This window comes from Prionailurus viverrinus, chromosome B1 (assembly GCF_022837055.1).
Source record: "Prionailurus viverrinus isolate Anna chromosome B1, UM_Priviv_1.0, whole genome shotgun sequence".
NCBI classification, from domain to species: Eukaryota; Metazoa; Chordata; class Mammalia; order Carnivora; family Felidae; genus Prionailurus; species Prionailurus viverrinus.
The window spans coordinates 84512159-84533600 of record NC_062564.1 but is presented as its reverse complement, the minus strand read 5'-3'; the positions used below and the strand labels follow the sequence as shown (position 1 = coordinate 84533600).

General features: G+C 34.6%; 1 protein-coding gene across 3 annotated transcripts in view; it reads right to left on the bottom strand.

Moving 5' to 3' along the window:
* INPP4B (inositol polyphosphate-4-phosphatase type II B) overlaps positions 1 to 21442 on the bottom strand; it is a 403509-nt gene that overhangs the window by 182523 nt on the left and 199544 nt on the right. For all 3 annotated transcript variants that reach the window (XM_047855552.1, XM_047855554.1, XM_047855553.1), the window contains one exon: positions 15540 to 15687. In XM_047855552.1, coding sequence (XP_047711508.1) covers positions 15540 to 15687 — 148 coding nt within the window. The remainder of the gene's footprint in view (positions 1 to 15539; positions 15688 to 21442) is intronic.

Sequence of the window (21442 nt, the reverse complement as noted above, 5' to 3'; positions counted from 1 at the left end):
GGTTTAGAGCAACAGGTTGACCCCTCCCTGAGTAAGAATTTCTCTCGACTGGCTGACTTTGAAGTAGGACATTGGCTTTTTCTTGCCTTTGCACTCAAATTGAAACAGTGGCTTTTCCTGGGCTTCAAGCTCACTGGCCTTTGGATTAGAACTGTATCATAGACTCTCCTGGGTCTCCAGTTTGTGGACTTACCCTGAAGATGTTAAGATTTGCCAGCCATCATAACTGTGTGAGCCATTCCTTATAATAAATCTGTCTGTCTCTGTCTGTCTCTGTTTCTTTCTACACACACACACACACACACACACACACACACAAGGTATTGATTCTGCTTCTCTGGAGAACCCTCACTAACACACTAACTATACAGGGATTCCATTACAAACATTTCCCTCTGTTTGGGGCAAAATGTTGGGGAAATGGGGTGGGATGGAAAAATCTAGAGTGTAGTTCAGGACATTTCATGATCTATCTCTCTTGCTGTATTTTAATTTTTTTTTCAACGTTTATTTATTTTTGGGACAGAGAGAGACAGAGCATGAATGGGGGAGGGGCAGAGAGAGAGGGAGATACAGAATCAGAAACAGGCTCCAGGCTCTGAGCCATCAGCCCAGAGCCTGACGCGGGGCTCGAACTCCCGGACCGCGAGATCGTGACCTGGCTGAAGTCGGACGCTTAACCGACTGCGCCACCCAGGCGCCCCCCTCTTGCTGTATTTTATAGATACTCTTGATTAATCTTCAACAAAGAAGAAAAGAATTCAATGGGAAAAAGACAGTCTTTTCAACAAATGGGGTTGGACAGCTATATGCAAGAGAATGAAATTGGACCACTTTCTTACAACATAAACAAAAATAATCTCAAAATGGGTTAAGGACCTATATGTGAGACATGAAAATCCTAGAAGAGAGCACAGGTAGTAATTTCTCTGACATTGGCCACAGCAACATCTTTCTAGACTTCTACAAAAGAAAAATGACTATAGAGTTGCTTAGCTCGTCTAAGGGACATGCACAAGAAATCTCTCTAGTGCTGAAGTCACTGCTCCACATGTGAGAACCTCTTTTACTAGGACTGTGAACCCAGAATAATAAAATTTTAAAACCTGAGTATGTAAATTCAAAAATTCCTGAAATTATGAAAAGTAATCATTGTAAGAAAGAGTAACTGAGAATAATAGTTAATTCATTTACAAGAATGTAGGAGGACCAAATAGCCTGATAAAAATTCATATACCAAAGGCCCAGTAAAAAAAGGCATTAAAATGTTATTTGAAATTGTTATTACCTCAGTAAATAGAAATATTTCCCCACAATGAGCTGCACAATACCATTTTGTACAATAAAAATAGCTATACAATTTAACCAGAGCCTTCTGGTAGTTATCATACTCTAAAACTATATGCAGGCATACACGGGTACAAAGTGTAACAGCCAGGTTGCTTTCATTCATTGAGCAAAGTTAGACCTTAAATCAAACCTAAAAGAATCATAACAGAATTTACCCATTAGGGAAAAAAATTAAACACTAAACAGTCAATGAAGAATAGATGACATAAATGACTCGGGGGTGGCTTCAATTTCATAAAGTGGTTGGGTGACACCATAAAGCTGAACAAAGTTCAACTAGATGTCAAGTTTCACAATATTTTTCACAGTATGTTCAACCCACAATTCAAACCGTCTGTGCTTGAACCCATGTGGGGATAAAAATTGCAGCCATAAATCACAGGCTTTGAAAAAAAGTGCATTAAAAAAATGACAACGTGGTTAATGTTGCAGTCCGTGAGTCACTATTTCACTGAAAAATGATGGGATATTCTGAATAGTCACTCCTTCTGATTTTAACCTGGCATTAAAATAAGCAGCCGTTGTACTGTATATTCAAGAAGGTTTCAAGTTATGTACAAAGACTAAACACTGGAACACAGTAACTGCAGGGTTTAGTTGTAATCACTGTAGCAGTTTGAACTGATGAATAGCCAGATTCCATCATTTAGTTTTATGTAACTGTTAGAAAACAATGAGGGATAAAAATAAGCATGTCTTATTCTACCTTAAAAGTCTATTTGCTGTTCCTGATCAAGGTGATTTGGTGTTTATTTACTTCTTCTTCTTCTTCCTTTTTTTTTTTTTTTTTTTTTTACTGTTTACTAATTTTTTTTTTAATTTTTTTTTCAACGTTTACTCATTTTTGGGACAGAGAGACAGAGCATGAATGGGGGAGGGTCAGAGAGAGAGGGAGACACAGAATCGGAAACAGGCTCCAGGCTCTGAGCCATCAGCCCAGAGCCTGACGCGGGGCTCGAACTCACGGACCGCAAGATCGTGACCCGGCTGAAGTCGGACGCCTAACCGACTGCGCCACCCAGGCGCCCCTACTGTTTACTGATTTTTGAGAGAGACAGAGACAGAGCGCGAGTGGGGGAGGACAGAGAGAGAGGGAGACACAGAATCCTAAGCAAGCTCCAGGCTCTGAGCTGTCAGAACAGAGCCAGATGCGGGGCTGAAACCCACGAACGTGAGATCATGACCTGAGCTAAGGCCAGTCACTTAACTGACTGAGCCACCCAAGCGGCCTGGTGTTTATTTACTTTTAAGTAACATCTTATTTACACTTTGAAGTTTGTTTTCAAGTTATCAAAGATGGATGATATATATATATGTGTATATATATATATATATATTTTTTTTTTTTTTAATATCTTAAAGCTCAGTGTTCCACTGGTGTTTAAAATGTGGCATATAATGTGAAGTCTGTCTGAAATCCACATATATTAAATGCATGTCTTTTCATTCTGGGTATCCATGAAAACTATGAACTGTACCTGAAAGTTCAGGGGGCAAAGCAAAAAAGTGTGCTGGCACTCTCAGCACCTTTCCATTACTCGTGCTCGTAAGCTTAGAAATTGAAACCATTTCAGGCTGTTTTTCCTTCCCTTTCCATCCCTAAACCTGGAGTGCCAGACACCTCCTAGTCAAGTTTCATAATTAGATGCCATTCAAGTGGCTCCACAAGATGCTTGGCAGTGAGTCTCTTTGGTGAGCACTGTAAGGCATTCCAAGTAACCAAAAATACTTCTGTATAGAATGTATCTCTTCTTTATTTTCAAAACAAACCTTGGACACAATCGTTCCAGAGCCAGCTGGACTAAGCACAATTAAAACTTCAGGTCGACTCAGCACATTTCAAGTGCTTATTAGTCACATAGTTATCATCTTCAAGTAGAGAACATTTCTAACATCATGAAAAGTTCTATTGAATGACATCGCTTTAGACAAATGAGAAGAATAGAATTGAGTGAAGTGATTTATTGAATGCCATATTGCTAGTAAGTGGCAGAATCAAGACTTGTGCCCAGGTTTTGTGACTATAAATCTTGCTCTCTTTATTTTTTTAATTTTTTTAATGTTTGTTTATTTTTGGAGAGAGAGAGAAAGAGTATGAGTGGGGGAGGGACAGAGAGAGAGGGAGACACAGAATCTGAAGCAGGCTCCAGGTTCCACACTATCAGCACAGAGCCCGACAAGAGGCTCCAACTCACAAACCGTGAGATCATGACCTGAGCCAAAGTCAGATGCCTAACCCTTATTCTCTTTTTTATTTTAATTCCTGGTGAGTTTGTTTTCTTCCTGAATAGGAAGACTGAAATCTCTCACTTGAGGGACTCACCTGAATGCAACTTCTATTCAGCTCAACAGAGGGCTCACTCAAATATTTTGCTGAAGTGTTCACTTACCAGCCAGCCTTGGCTACCATAATTCCCAAGTATGTCAACAACAGAACAAAATTCTTATTTATTTTCTATTAATTTAAAAAATACGCTGTGTATATTATGGTTATTTATGTCAGGCAATGTAATAAGAAGTTAACAAATATTCATTCATTCAATATGCATAACAGCCCCTTGAAATAGGTATTATTATTATCTTCATTTTACAAATGAGGAAAATTAAACTTAGAGAAGTAATTTACCCAAGGTCACCCAGATAGTGAGTGGCAGAACCATGATTAACCCAGGAGATATGTCTTTGGTGTCCATGTTTTAAACTAGTATACTAGATGGATTCTCCATTAGAAACAGTGTACAATATGGGTGGCTCAGTCATTTAAGCATCCGACTCGACTTCGGCTCAGGTGATGATCTCACGGTTTGTGAGTTGGAGCCCCACATCTGTGCTGACAGCACGGAGCCTGCTTGGGATTCTGCCTCCCTTTCTCTTTGCCCCTCCGCTGCTTGCTCTCTCTCTCTCAAAATAAAATAAAAAGAAATTAAAAAAAGAAACTTTATACAATCTCATTCCCACTAGAAATCACTGCACAGAACATGTATCTTTTGATACTACAACTTGGAAAAACAGAATAAGAAAACCTTTTATCTTTTACCTGCAAATGTAAAGTAGAAAGCTTGATGTCACCCTTCTCATTCTCCACACTAAATTCTAACAGGCAGGAAGAAAGAGTTTTATACTGTAGTCCTTCTTTAGATGCCACTGTTGTTTATTCTACATCTGTGTTGTCCAGTAAAACTGTGTGTGATAATAGGAATGTTCGGTAGCTGTGCTATTTAATATGATGGCTATTTAGTCATATGTGAATATTGAGCATTTGAAAGGTGACTAAGGTAACTACAAAATGGAATCTTAAATTTCATTTAATTTTAATAAATTTTAACTTAAGTTTAAATAGCCATATGGGGCAAATGGCTACTGTATTGGATAGCACAGACCCAGATGGCCCAGCTGAGAACCTGTCAGGACTCCTTTCTTTCTTCTAAGCCGCACGCTCACCTACTATCAGCGACATATACCAATCTATTCAGTCATGCAGGCCAGAATGCTTGAGTCATCCTGAGTACTTTACCTCCAGATATAATCCGTCAGGAAGTTCTGTTGATTTTAGCTGCTTAAAAATGCACAGAAGTATGTATACTTCTCCATTTCTCCCACTACCACCCTGGTCTAAGCCACTATAATTATCAGCCTAGGCAACAACAATATCACCTACATTGTTTTATCCCTCTACATTTGCCTCCCTTTTTCTTAAATTTATTTGAGAGAGAGAGAGAGAGAGCAAGAGAGCACAAGCTAGCGCAAGCAGGGAAGGAGCAGAGGGAGAAAGACAGAAAGAATCCAAAGTCAGCGCAGAGCCCAATGCAGTGAGATCATGACCCAAGCCCAAAAGGAGAGTCAGACGCTCAACCAGCTGAGCCACCCAGGTGCCCCTCCTCCCTTTTTCTAAATGCAACCATATCATTCCCTGATAACAGTTTCACTTGTTCTTAGGAAAAATATTGCATTGCTGAGGGCTTATTATATGCTAGATATTATGCTAGATTTTAGAAATAACACAAGAAAATTGACAAGCTCTTCCTTTTCTGTGGCCTAGAAGTCCCCAATTAATTTGCAGCCTGATTCTCATTCCAAAATCACTGTTTCAGCTCCAAACACACCAGCTTTGTGGCTGAAGACATGCCCAGCCTGCTTTTCTGCCCGCTGGAAATTTGTGGTAACGCATAATGCACATACCTATGAGATGTGCCAGGTTAGTAAGCTAGAGGAGGTTAAAATAAATTATAGACTCAGTTGTGTGTCTGATGCACTATAGCATTCAGCTAAGATCAACAATAGCAATAGGTTTGCTATATGAAGTGTCTACTGTGTATGTGATTCTTTACATGGATGGTAAGAGTGGTTTCCACATACTAAAGGTCTATGAATGCATGTAGCAGGCCATGTCACATAGCTATTATATGTCACGTAGCTAATTGTGCCATGCCACATAGCTATTAAGTAGAGTTTGGGAAAGCCAGCTTTCAAACCCAGAGCTGTACTTACACACACACACACACACACACACACACACACACCTCAAAACAAAACCCTAGAGTCTCCTGATTGCTCATTTAATTACTACAGTAGCCTTATAAGACAAGTGATAATGTTATTACCTACAAAAATGTAGAAATTGAAAGATTAAGTAATTTTCTATAATCATAAGCATTTATTGAGTGGCAGAGGTTTTTGAACTAAGGTCCATAGTAATTCCAATTCTGTGTTTTTACCATTACAGCACACTTTCCCCTGCTCATTCCATTTTAAATAATCTTGGCACAATAGGGAAAAAAAACCCTTTAAATGAGTTTTGCCATATTTGCTCCTGTGCAGATATCGTAATATTCAAACAGCAAAATAAAACACATATTTCTATCGCCAGCTTGACAATACTAAGTGCTCTACAGGACCTCTCATTAAATGATACCAAGAATCCATAACAATGAACTTAATGGCACACAGCATCTGCCCTGGATCCTGGGAGGCAGGAGGGCAAATGCACTTTCCATGATAAATAACACACCACATAGTATTCCAACTGAGCATCAACACTGCATGAAGAAAAATGAACAGAAGAAATAACACTAATTGGATATGAATCACCAGTGGAGTCCTCATGTAATATTTTTTATTCCTCATTTTTGGATCTTTAGGACTAAAGATTTTTCTCAGACTGAGCAAGCAAGAGAGACAGAGAAAAAAAAGTACCACGAGAAACAAAGTGGAAGAGAACATTATAAAACATCTATGAGATTCATCAGTTTGAGGTCTATTTGATATATATGAGATTTAAACAGAATGACTGGCTCCCTATCACTTTTACCACTGATCAGTGTTTTTTTAAGGTCAGGAAAGATTTTCAGTGTGCCTTTATTTTATTCAAGAATGCAAATGTTGATAGACCTCTCAAAAGGCATGTGGTTCAGCCACACCAGATTAAATAAGGCATGGGATGAGGCTGGAAAAGTAAGTAGCCACAAGGTCCTGCTTGCCTCTTAGGCCATGTAAAGGCGAAGCCTGTCTGGTGATTAATAAATCTTGAAACAAAGTACATAAATTATATTTTAGAATGTTAGACCATGTCAAATGCACAGGCTGGGTCACTATGTTGTATAATCCTACCGTGTGTCTTTTTGTATCATGAGGATGTTTTTGAACAAGAATTTACCTGAATATATTCTACTTTTAGTTTATAATTCTTAATACATAATCTTAACACTTTAAAAAAAAGGCACTTCTGTAGTATTATCATCTTGAAATAAAATGAACTTTTATATGAGATTCATAAAATGCATTAAGATAAGGTATAAAGTGAGAAATATTTTCTGCATTTGTCTCAAACTAGATACAATGCTTAGGAAACCAATTTAACAGCATATGATAATATTTAAGTAAGCATGTAGAACATGTCTCTAAAACATCTATCTCTGTGCAACAGCTAGGCTTTAAGCCTGGAATTTCAAAATATCTTACCAAAAAACCTTTTTCATATATAAGAATACACTATGTTCAAGAAATAGATTTAAGATATAGATATATGTCTGCATAGATACACTTATAGTTATATAATAATATAATAATAATAATGTAGCTATAATATGGCTATATTAATATCTATAATAGTAGAGGTATAGAATACAGAACACTTGACATATACAGTGTTAAAAAATTGTTTAACTTTATCGATATAAAATATTTTATCACTATAAATTTAGTATATGTACAATATTTACAAACACTAATATATAAGACAAAGCGTGTACATTATCCCTAAGAGGTAGTAATAAAACTTGAAAGTTTGTATATCCCAAACACTATCACATTTTTCCCTACTAAAGTATTTTGGTTCATATTTTTTATATTTTATTTACAAGATTGTTTCTCTGCATCATACATATAATATTTATATTTTATGTAAAACCTAAGAAAGCCTTAAAGTTCATTGATATAAAATATTCTTATCTTTTCTTCTAAACTCCCAATGTACATGCCAGAAAGTTCCTCTTTCCCCACCCATGAGATCAAAAGACAAAAATGAATGACATAAATCAAACTAATTTTTCCCCTGGGGAGTTTTATGGACCATAGGGTTTATGTTCACTGAAATATTTCATTTATTTAAAACTTGTTATACCAAACTAGGTTTTCATATATTTTATAGTGTAGAAATGTACACTTAGTTTTTATTATAAAGCCAAACACTATATGGCCATAGAACCTCCCGTCCAAATGGTTGTGTATGCACACCATGATTTATATATTTGTAGCTGTCATGAAGCTTCAGCTCTACAAACACCAGCATTTTAGCTAGTAACTAACATATTTCAGTGTAGACTGAGCACAGCAAACCTTTAAAGTAGGACAAAATCCAAAGAAAACACTCAACATAAACAAAATATGTGGCAACACTAGAACAAACTATAAAAATTTTATAGGTGGTAGTTTGGCAAGACCTACATGACTTGTTTGTGTGCAAGCCAAGCTGAAGGACAGTGAAACTTAAAGCATTATAAATACAGGCAAAGATGCACATAAACACACACACACACACACACACACACGCTTTCACGCTTTCTACATATTTAGAATCTCTGAGTTTTCTTTAACATGTCATTCTTCTTTTCTTTTCCATTATATTTCTTTTCCATAATAAATAAGCCGGTTGCCATTTCCCCTTATCCTTCAGGCATGCTAGATCAAATAACTGGTCTGTTTTTTAACACTAACCCTGTATGTATCATGATTATGAAGTAATTCAGTAAACTTCTCAAAAGCAAGGTGTTACAGTGAGTACTTTGTAAGCAGAACCTCCCCCTTCCCTTCCCAACACATAATTGTAGTATGGGTCTCAAGAGATTAAATATCAAGGCTGTCTCAAGAAAACTCATACTGGAAATCTGAATTTTATAATATTTTCAATCAGATGTGACCCATGGATTTTAAGAAGATAAAGCCACAGGCAGAAAAGCCATCAGTAGACTGTTGCACTATCACAGGCAATACATGATGGTGGTTGGGATTAGAGCAGGTGGAGTGAACATGTACAAAAATGAATAAATGAGTTTTTTATGTTGTACACTTGAAATTAATATAATGTTATATATCAAATGTCTCAAAAAAGAGAAAAATAAACAAAACAGAAAAAAACAACAGCACATAGTTCATGCAAAAGGCTGTTTCAAAAAAAGAAAGAAGATAATAAGGACAAAACTAGAAATAACTAAGACAACAGGAAGACTAGAATTGATAAGTCCACAAGAATTCTCTTTCAAAAAATCAATAAAAATAAAGTATATCAATATTTACAATAAGCATACAGAAGTTTTTTATACATGAAAAACTAAAATAGTGTTTTGTATGCATAAAAGAAGATTTTAGCAGGCCATATTCTTGAATGTAAAGAGCAAAGATTCCAAATATTCAGTTCTTTTAAAAGTAATTTTGTTGTTGTCACTGTTTAATTTTCTTAATTACTTTGGTGTTGACAATGGAGAAACATGGAAACTAGCAAGTATAATAAGGAGGTAAGAGAAATGGAACATTGAAAAAGTGATATTGAAAATACTAAGTTTTTAGAAATGTAGCTAATTTGGCATTTCATTTTATAAATGTAATCTAATAAGTCCCAGATAATTAAAATTTATTTATTTTAAAGTTTTTAATTTAATTATTTTGAGAGAGACAGAGACAGTACAAGTTGGGGAGGGGCAGACAGAGGGGAAGAGAGAGAGAATCCCAAGCAGGTTCTGCGCTGCCATCGCAGGGTCAAACGCAGGGCTCAAAACCCATGGAGCCATGGGTTCATGATGTGAGCCAAAACCAAGAGCTTACTGACTGAGCCACCCAAGAACCCCACCAGATAATTAAAATTTTATATGTAAAACAATTAAACAAAAATGTTGAAAGTATTAATATTGAACTGAACTCAAAATAAAAGGAAACTTTCGAAGTACCCCAAAAGGCCAAAGAGAGTCCATGACATTTCAGTGGTTTCCTGTCAGCCCATGATAGAAACCACTAGGCATCCAAGACACTGCAAGGAATCAAGAATCCTTTTGTCACAGTTGCCATGAAAACAGGGTAAGCCCATCCTCATTTACCTACATATTTTCTTGAGGTAGGGAAGGGGGAAAACTTAAATTCTAAATGGTAATTTTCCAAAACAAAACAATAATAAAAACAAAAACAAAACAGTCATCCACAATTTTTAGACCAAGTCTGAGGGAGAACTAAATTTTGAATAGACTTCGATGTTTGAATGTAAACTGTTTAAATTAAAAGAAATCAAGATATGGTTAGCTGGCAAGTCTATTCTTTAATTGTAAGAGTTTATGTATTTGCTTTCTATCGCTTTGTAGAAAATTACTATTCTAAAACCATCATCCAGAGATAACCATTTTTATTATCTTCATATACATGTAACTAACGCTCTAGTATGTTTCTAGTCTATTTTTCCTTCTAGTTATTTATATATCAATAAAAATTAAGATGCAATAATTTTCACTATTTAGTGTCCTACACTTTTATTTAACATATAGTAGAATCACAGATTTATTCATAATACAACTCAGATGTGCAAGGAAAATTAACCATGATACCAGAGCATGATGGTCATAGGTACCATAATTCTGCTTCCCACAATAAGACTTATGAAAATGAGAGTAGATATAAAAAATAAAGACACAATATCCCTTCTTGGTGGTCGATTTAGAGGAAATTTACTGGGGTTTTTTTGGCCATTTTCTAGAGTGTGTATATATCATTTTTTATGGAAAAAATCCAATATAATATAATATAATGTTCCCAGGACAGATATCCAAGGATGCAAATGAAGTGCTTTGTACTGTTTAGAAGTACTAAAAGATAACAGCACTATGCCACCCGCAGTCTTCATCAAAGAAAGTAAGACAGTTCATCTAAGTTGTGAGGTTTAGGAGGAAGGTTGAGGTGAGTAAAGTACTTTCTGGGATCTGAGTAAGACTGGGGTTAAAAGAAGCTGAGAAAAGAACTTCAGAGTAAAGCTCTGTCCAGGCTGGAGATTCCATCCAACCAAGAGAAATGTTAGAAGTTCTTTTTGCAGGACAAGGCCCACTCTCAGATTCTTAATTTATTATATTATGTTATATCATATACATTTTATAATGTAATATAATTATATATTATATCAATTAATAGTACACTATAAATATGTCTTTTTTCAATGTTTATTCATTTTTGAGAGAGACAGATCATGAGTAGGGGAGGGGAGAGAGAAAGGGTGACACAGAATCCAAAGTAGACTCCAGCCTCTGAGTTGTCTGCACAGAGCCCAACATGGAGCTCAAACCCACGAACCATGAGATCATGACCTGAGCCAAAGTTGGATGCTCAACTGACTGAGCCACCCAGATGTCCCAAAATAATTCTTAATTAAATTAATTTCTCAGTTGGATGCATATGTCTTCAAGTAAATTTTTTAAGAAAGTTTTGTGAGCGGCATTTTTTGAGCTCCTGCATATTTATGTCACTTCCATTGCCTTCATTCATAAATATTCATAACCTTGCCCTATACAATAAAGTGGGCCATAGCCTTTTCCTCTCAAAAATCAGTAGATGCTATTCTATTGGCTTCTGCAGAGAAGTGTAAGGTTAGCCTGATTTTAGCATGTAAACAACAACAACAAAAAAAAAACACCAAAGCTGCATAACTTTTTACTGTTTTCTTTCAAACTTTTGCATGAGTTGTTCCTCCCTAAGAGCACTTCAAATTATTTGATAGTGCCCAACCCTGTGCCTTGTATATCTCACATCTTTTCTCCCATCATTCTGAACTTTTTCACCCTCATTCAGTATTTGAGGAGAACTTATCATATTTGTCTTCCACATTACTGATACAATTTCTCAGTGTCAAATCTGTTTTCTCTGGCTCTCTGGATTGCAGTTGGTTGCTGCATTTTAAAATTTCATTATTCCTTCCATTATCTGTTTCTTTACAGCATCTTCCCTAAAGGATAATAATTCTTTTCTTATGGGTTTCTGATTCTGCTTCCTAATAACCATACCTTCTTACACTCTACTGAGATGGCTAGTCAGTTTTCCTATATTTTTCCTTATCTCCCTTTTGTGTCTTCACAAAAGTGTGATTTTTTTCCCTCTTATTCTTTATAAAATGTTAAAGATTCATTGTTGAATTTTTGAAAACTAATTATGGGAGATTTACACAGAAAAGTTGGTGGAGAAAGCAGAAGATATATGAAACAGGTTGGTCTTTACAGTGTCTAGCCAATTTTCAGATCTATCAGGTATTTATATAATTGAGTTCTATAGGATTGAAATTGGATTTTCTTCTCTGAAAAATTCCCAGTGTATACCGATGACAGTTCCTAGTTTTGTTCCTAGCAACGCAACTTCATATTTGGATTCACTGTTCCTTTGTGTCCACCAAAACTGTCCCCAGGCCTATCTATGTGTTTGGATTTTTTTTTTTTCTGTAAGTGCAAAGGAAAAAGAGACAGGAAGAGAAGAGAACAGGTACATGGACAACACTTTGGTGTGCTAAAAAGTAATAAAACCAATTACAGAGGTTATGTGTACTAAACTTTAATGGCTTAATGGCTGCTTTCTCCTTACTCCCTACCCATTATTTCCCCCTGGGATTTACTGTCTGTGAATGGATAGACAGAGAGATATTAACTGGAGTGAAGAAAAGATAGGGGTTAAAGATAGCACTGTGGAAGATTCACAAGTAGTAGACATGCAGAAGGTCAGCTGATCAACCTTTAAGGGGTCTCTAAACTGATGACAAAAGACAGACTGGAACAATAGTAGGGGTCTTTTCATTTTCTTTCCTACTATGTTGTAGTATTTTTAGATAAACAGCATTAGTGGTCCATCAACTAAGATGCTAAACCTTAAAACATTAGCCTAATAATTAGTCATCATGTTATAAACAGTATATTGCATAATAATAATGTATTATTATTTTTAAAATTTTAATATTGTGGTGTGCTAATCAATTTCCATGTTTTGTGAAAGGTCATAATTTTCTATTTTTTGTGTCTTTATAGATTATTTTTTTTAAATTTTAATTCCAGTGTAGTTAACATACAGTGTTCTACTAATTTTAGGCATACAATATAGTACTTCAACAACTCCATGCATTACTCAGTGCTCATAACAATAAGTGTACTCTTAATCACCTGACCTTTATCACCCATCACCAATCCCTCCTTTCTGGTAACCATCTGTTGGTTCTCTACATTTAAGAGTTTGTTTTTCAGTTTGTCTTTTTGTTTTCTTTGTCCATTTGATTTGTTTCTTAAACTACACATATGAGTGAAATCATACGGTATTTGTCTTCTGCTGACTGGTTTATTTCACTTTGCATTATATTTTCTAGATCCATCCATGTTGTTGCAAATGACAAGGTTTTATTCTTGTTTATGGCTGAATAATATTCTGAGATGTATATATATATATATATATATATATATATATATATATATACACATACACATGCATATATATATATATAAAACCTACTAATGGGCATTTAGATTGCTTCCATAATTTGGCTATTGTAAATAATACTGCAATAAACATAGGCATGCATGTATTCCTTTGAATTAGTTGTTTTGTATTCTTTGGGTAAGTGCCCACTAATGGGACTACTGGATTATGGGGACCTCAGAAGAAGAAGAGAGATTAAAAAAAAAAAGGCAGAAAAATTTTGAAGAACTAATAGCTGAAAGCTTCCTGAATTTGGGGAAGGAAACAGAAACGCAGACCCAGGAGGCACAGAGATCCCACAGCAAAATTTACCCAAGGAGGTCCTCACCAAGACACATATTAATTAAAATGGCAAAAATCAGTGATAAAGAAAGAATTTTAAAAGCATCCAGAATAGTTACATATAAAGGAAACCTCATAAGACTATCAGCAGATTTTTCAACAGAAACCTTACAGGTCAGAAGGTACTGACTGGCATCATACAGATATTTTAGTGGGAATTTAGGACTGGCTAACTTAGATGGAGTTTTCAGGGGCCATTTTTAGGGCAAAGCCTAATTCTACTTTTCTTTAAATCTGCCACCTCTGGCAACTCCTCTTCTCAGCTGAAATAAAGGTGCTATGACCTCTAACTCATGCTTGTTTATGGAGTCCTTCCTTATTCTATAATCCCTGTGAGGAACAGTTATTCTCTATAAAACTTCCATATGAAATGTGATCTTTACATAACACTAGTGGGAATAATTCTTAGTGTTCAATAATCTAGAATACAACAATGCTGAGGATGAGAATTCTTTTATGACTTTGAAGATCCAAACTCTATAAACTTGTTTATCCTTCCTAGGAATTTGTTGTGTTCATTACATACTCTTAGTACTAGCTATAGATAAGGATGATATTGAATAATTTGGCTTACATTAATTCATTCTTGCCGCTGGCTCTTATAAGTAGTCTGCTTAGTTTCCTGAACATGTTACAGCTTCTCTTGACCCAAGTCAATACCTGTTGTCTGATTTTTGTGGTCTGATTATCTTCACTCTCCTACTCTCAAATATATATCTCCTTGTCCCTCTTTCAATCTTTATTTCCCTGAGTCCAGGTTGTTTCCTTACAACCCAATTTCCTATCTGATTTTCTCTAAAATCTTGGCTCTGTGTTTTTTCTTTTACTTATTCCTCACATAGAAATATAGCATCTGTGTGGTCATTCCTATTCTAAAATATACTGTCAATATTGCCAGCTTTGACCTGCTTTGTCCATTGTTTGCTCACTGTTTTAGATCAAGATGATATCCTTGGGAACTGTAGAATCTACCAAAAGGGTACCTACTATCAAGTAACTTGGTGTATTAATGTGAACATAGGCCAGAAATCCAAATTTTAGACATTTCCACACTTAGGTATGTATTTCAGCAATTACAAGTGTTACAAAAGTATCTGCTAATTTTCTGAAATGTAGGCTCTTAACAGTGCTTAGTATAATGTAGAATTCAGCATTTTTAAAGTCACTAGAGGTTTATAAGGCAGAAAAACAAATTGTTTGATCTGTCATGGCTCAGATATATTCTTATTAACAAACAGTTCCCAGATCTTTCTGTTTTACTATGGCAATAGATTTAATTTTGCCGGATAACAACAACGTCCATTAATATAGCATACTTTATGAATCATCTAAAAGAGTTTTTAGACCAACAAATATCTGAAAGCCTTGTTACAGGTGAGTAGTCCAAAGAGCCAGGAGGCACTTGTTACGGAAACAGTAATCATAGGCAGATGAGGTAAAGACAAAAGGATTATTAGTAAGGTCAAAGTTCAGATTACTGGATACACACCAACTATATAATAGAAATAAATAGAAGCAATAAGTGAGAGTCATATATGTAAGTTTAAATTTTCTAGTAGTCATAGTTTAAAAGTTAAAAAAGCAAGTGAAGTTAATATTTTATTTAACCTCCATATGCCCCAAATCTTAGTAATTTCATTATAAAATTGGCCTTTTTATATTTGTTTGTGTGATAAGAATTCAAAATCTCGTGTGTATTTTACACTTAAAGAACATTTTTAATTGGACTAGTAGCATTTCAAATGATTAACAGCCATACAGGGCTAATGGCTGGGCAGTGAAAGTCTAGATTTTTGTGTTATAATCATACTTTGAGAAAAAATGTTTTGTAGAAAAAATAATGTGAAAGACAATCATAAATTATTTTCTCTTACCTACACAAGTCTTCTTTTATGTGAAGAGAAATCAATTCCTTAGGAATATGAAAAGAAAGTATGCTCTCTGACATCTGCTCCCGGATTCGCATCCACTTATTGTCAGATGTAGGAAATCTATATAATTTACACACTGGGTTCTTTAACACTGGGAGGGAAGAAAAAAATAAAAGGTTAGTAGTTAAATTATAAATACATGCACATTAGATAAAGATCAATTAACATAATTATTAATCATTGTACTACTCTAATTATTTGTTTAATCAAAATTTGTTTTTATCATAATTCATTAGTGCATTTGAATTTCTAAGAATTTTCTTCTGTTTTCTTCAGTAGCTTCTGAGATATAAAGTTGTTATTAAATTAAAAAATAATACATCAAATTCCAATTCATAAATGTGGCTATTGTGGTTCTCTAATTTACCACCTGTTAATTTCTTTCTCTTCCAAAGATTTTCTTAAAGTATATGTATTTATAAATATACGTAAAATATATGTACTTACATATAATACACACGAAAATATATTTCTGAATTTTTTCTGATCATTGTTAGTCAACTTTGCTCACTTATACAGTAGATGACAACTGACATGTTATTTCTGAGGTTTCAAATGGCCCTACTACTAAAAACGGTTTATTTCTTAAATGCCAGAAAGGTTCCTTGGATTAAGCTCTAGTACAATTCAAATATTACGTATACTTTAGTGCCAATGAGTCAATAAAATACTTTCCTAACATTACATGTTGTGAGAAACAAGAAAAGGAGGCTCTGAAAAAACTGTATTTGTGGATGGACCACAAATGGAAGAAATACAAGATTATGCCATCCAGGATTTTAATAGATTTAGGGAGAAAATGGAGGGCCAGAGATTAAGATAATGCTTGATACTTTTTTCATGAGGCAAGTATATCTACCACACTCCCAAGCCATTTATTTCAGGTCAGAAATTGATTGCCACTGCTGTTTAGCAATGAATGCCTTTGTCTCACTTATACACCAAAGTTTAATGGTCAATATATTATCAAGTCAATCATCAGTCAAATATTTATGGTTATTTGGCTCCAGTTTATTAATAAAACTGATTAAAAACAAAATTTGATATTGAAATGGAGCACAGGTTATGTGGGCCAAGACTACTCAATATATAAGGTAAAATTCCTTTCAAAATTTAGGGCTCCCTAAGACTGTATCGCATTCACTACTTGGGTAAATATATAATAGCTTTTTGAACATTAAAATGAGGATCTATTCATCCATTCCTCTGCAATCATCCATTCTCAGAGGCATAGTCTATACATTATCATTGTCAGAATTGATGATATATCAAAAACCTTGATTTCAAAGATCCCATTCTTCAACAACTAGATTCAAATCTTCCAGTATACCTACCTACCCACTACTAAGATTAGCCAAAGTGGTCACTTTTCAAAAACAGCAATAGAAGCCAGAATATAGTAGAATATTTCCAATATGTTGAGAGAAAATATTTAAAATCTAGAGTTGTATGCCCAGTTAAAAAAAATTAAAATAAAATCTAGAGTTATATGCCTGAAGAGATTATATTTTTAACATAAACATTATCTATAAGTTTTATCAATTAGATTATGTCACAGATCCATATATCAAATTAATTTTATTTATTTTCTTTCTTATTGAAGTATAATTGACATATAACATTATATTGGTTTCAGGTGTACAATGTAATGATTCAATATTTATATACTGTACTGCAGAATAATCACCACAATAAGTCTAGTTGACATCACCATTATAGCTATAATTTTTTTCTTGTGATGAGAACTTTTAAGGTGTACTCTTTTAATAACTTTAAACTACAGTATTATTAACTATAGTCACCATGTTGTATATTATATCCCTAAGACTTACTTATTTTATAACTGGAAAAGTGTACCTTTTGACTCCTTTCAACCATTTCACCCACAGCCACCCCTACCTCTGGCAACCACCAATCTGTTCTCTGTATCCATTAGCTTGTTTTTTGTTTGTTTGTTTGTTTGTTTGTTTGTTTACTAGATTACACATATAAAAGAGGTCATATGATATTTGTCTTTCTCGGTCTGACTTATCTCACTTAGTGTAATTCCCTCAAGGTCCATTCATGATGTCACAAATGACAAGATTTCATTCTTTTTATGGCTGAGTAATATTCCATTATATATAGATATCTATTGATGGATCAATTAATCAATTGATAGATCAATATCACATTTTCTTTATCTATTCATCTGCTAGTGGACACTTAAATTATTTCCATGTCTTGGCTATTATAAACAATGCTGCTATGAACATGTTGGTGCAGATACCTTCTCAAGTTAATGTTTTAATTTCCTTTGGATATATTCCCAGAAGCAAAATTACTGGATAGTATGGTAATTCTATTTTTAATTTTTTTAGGAACCTCAATACTGTTTTCCACAGCACCTATACCCATTTACAATCCTACTAACAGAGAACAAGGGTTCCCTTTTCTCTACACATTCTTTCCAACACTTGTTCTTTCTTTTTTTTTTTTTTGATAATAGCCATTCTAATAGGTGTGAGGTAATAGTTCTTTATGATTTTGATTTGCATTTCCCTGATGATCAGTAATATTGAATATCTTTTCATGTACCTGCTAGCCATCTTTATGTCTTCTTTGGGAAAGTGTTTATTCATATTCTCTGCCCATTTTTTAATCAGATTTTTTTTTGCTATTGAATTTTATGATTTATTTATATATTTTGTAGATTGGGCCTCATCAGATATATTTTCTTTCATCTGAAATATAAGTGAGCCTATAAAAGAAACGATGATATTCCATTTTCTTTTTCTTCTTTTTTCAAGTTTTCATTTAAATTCTAGTTAGTTAAGATATATGGTCAAATTTGTTTCAGGTGTAGAATTTAGTTATTCATCACATATAATTCTCAGTGCTCATCACAAGTGCCCTCCTTAATATCCATCACCCATTTAGTCCATTCCCACTCACCTCCCTCCATCAGCCCTTTGTTAAGAGTCTCTTTTTTTAAATTAATTTTTTTAATGTTTATTTATTTTTTAGAGAACGAGAGATAAAGCATGAGTGGTAGAGGGGCATAGAGAGAAAGAGGGAGCCACAGAATCCGAAACAGACTCCAGGCTCCGAACTGTCAGCACAGAGTCCGACGCGGGGCTGGAACCCACAAACTGTGAGATCATGACCTGAGCCGAAGTTGGACGCTTAACTGACTGAGCCACCCAGGCGCCCCTGTAGTTAAGAGTCTCTTATAGTTTGCTTCCCTCTCTCTTTTTCTTCCCTTCCCCCTATGTCATTAATTTTTAAAGTGACAATGTTTCAAAGATATAAGAATTTTACTACAACCTCAATTCCATCTCTAGAGTTTGAGAAGAAAAGGAAGTATGTATTGAATTCAATGTAGTATCAGTAAGGTTAAACCATTTATGGGATCTCATGAATTCTAATATAGCTAACATGATCAGAAATATATATGCATTCTTTCATAGTAAGACAAAAACTCAATCTCTGAAATGTCCAAAATTTTGCTTAGTAACCTAAGTAAATATTCAATTACTTAGTTTGTGTATACTCAGTTTATGTGCTTCTTTTAAACCTCTGTTTTGTTTTGTTTTTTTGAGATTATACAGAATTTTTGTATTTCCCAAACTCTGGTTAAGAATCCTTCATTTTTCTTGTCTTTTATAAACAGTAAAGAATAGTTATTTTTTGGAGAATTTGAATTAAGATACAAAACATAAAATGCTTCATTTCCTCAGTTATCCCAAAAGTAGCCTTTCCACTTTTGATTTTATTGTTTTTATTTTAATGCTCTTCAGTGTGTTTAAGTATCAACCTTCACTGAAATGGCTTAAGCAGAAGTCAAGGGCAGTTTGATTAATGAGTTCTAGAACTCTCCTCTGACCATCTGGTACATATCAAACAAGGACTCTGTGGGAATGCTACTGTTTTTAAAGAAAACACTTGGGACAAATTTAAAACAAAAATTCAGGCAATTTGATCAATCTCAATTATATCTCCCAACTAACTTTCATGTTACAGGTTCTGATCTTTTGAAATTCATAGATCTGCAAACATTAGTACTAAATCAGGATCTCAATGTAACTATAGTGGGGTCCACCTTACAACCCAGTTTCATTCAGCAGCATTTCTTATTAAACACCTACTATGTATAAAGCAAGAACATATACTCGGTATCTTAAAATATCATAAAATGGAGTATGACTTAAAAAATGAAAAAAAAATATGGCCTAACATTTTACTGCTATGCAAATGTATTGCACTGGTTACAAGAAAGACCAGATAGGATGTTCTTAACTCAAAATTCTTACTGTGTTGATAATGGAGGGATTTTGTCATCTTCATATACAAGAAAGGCATATTGTATTCACGCACCACATACTGAACAATGGATAATAACTTATGAATGCTTGTGCAACCTTGTTTTAATGTTTCTTCCTTATAGAAGACATTCAATTCCAACAATTCTGCATACTCATTCCAGCTGTGTGAATGAGTCCATCACTTTCAGCTCTGGCTTATCATTGATGCCAAGTTTTTCTTTATGTAGGAGATGCATTTCTGACCATACAATAGGCCTGTCAACTCAGAACACTATCTAACATCTATTATAAATTCTTTAAAGAGACCCCTGTGTGTGTGTATGCTCTTCATTTTTTCACTGCTTTTGCCAAAACAATTGCTAAAAATATCATGTGATTGATTCTGCCAAGAGAAAAGTAGCAGAGATATTTTGGACTACATCATGGTCTTGAGATGACTTAAGAGTAAAGTTCTAAGTTGGTACAGATGTTGTTACATTTCTTTGAAGTCCACTCTCTATGGTGAGCACAGGAACAGAAAGTAGATGGCAGATCCCCCCCCCACCCCACCCCCACACCAAATTGCAGCACAACTCGAATTTCTATATTGTTTTCTCTCAGACACCATAGCAGCGCTTCTTTAACAAGGTATCTTGCTAAGAAATTGTGAAAGCCAAGCTGTCCCAATTCTGAATTATCAAAGTAAAGACGCCAAAGAAATGTTCAACAGAGCCAACACATAGACGGCACATTAAAAACAAAACAACATGGCTGTTCAAGAGAACTGGGGCAGAAAGGATAAACCAGAAAGATACCATAGGAATTCGTTTTGTTCCTGTTTCTGTGTTAGGGGTGTCAGTGGATAGACAAGAAACTTTGCAAATTTAGATTTAGGGACAAGGGAGTTATCAAAAAGCCAAACACTTACTTCCTCTGGTTGTCTTTAATATATTTCTCAAGTGGAAGCTCATATGTGATTATCCTCATGAACTTTCTTGCATTCAGGAGGTGGTAGGAGTCATATATTTAAATGGAATCTGACTTTATTGGCTTCAAGCCTTAAAAAAATCATTATTTTAATGTCCTACATATTCTTGTAGAGAATTCATTCTGTTGCTTTTAACTATGCAGTTGTTTAATAGTTTAATTATTCAGCTGAATGTACATGCATTGCCTGTTCTCCAAATGCTACATTATACTTACTAAAGATAAGTCTGTGTAATCCAATTAGATACTGACATTCCCTCATTTGTACTTGGAAATATCTTAGATTTATATACATCCAAAATGTAGGTTGGCTCTTTTTAAGACTGGATGAGAACTGAAAAACCTAAATAGAAATCACTAAAACACCATCCTGAACATGGTTATTGAAAAGAGACGGTAAGGAGACCCGACAGGAACACAGAAAACACAGCAAAGAGAGATCTGTTTACAAATAATAAAGATGAAATAAGTTGTTAAAAAAATGAACTCCTAAGAATGTTTCATTAATTTTCTCTAGATCTGTTATAAAATCTAACTTATTTTATTGTTTGTGTTGTTTTTAAAGGAGAAACAGAA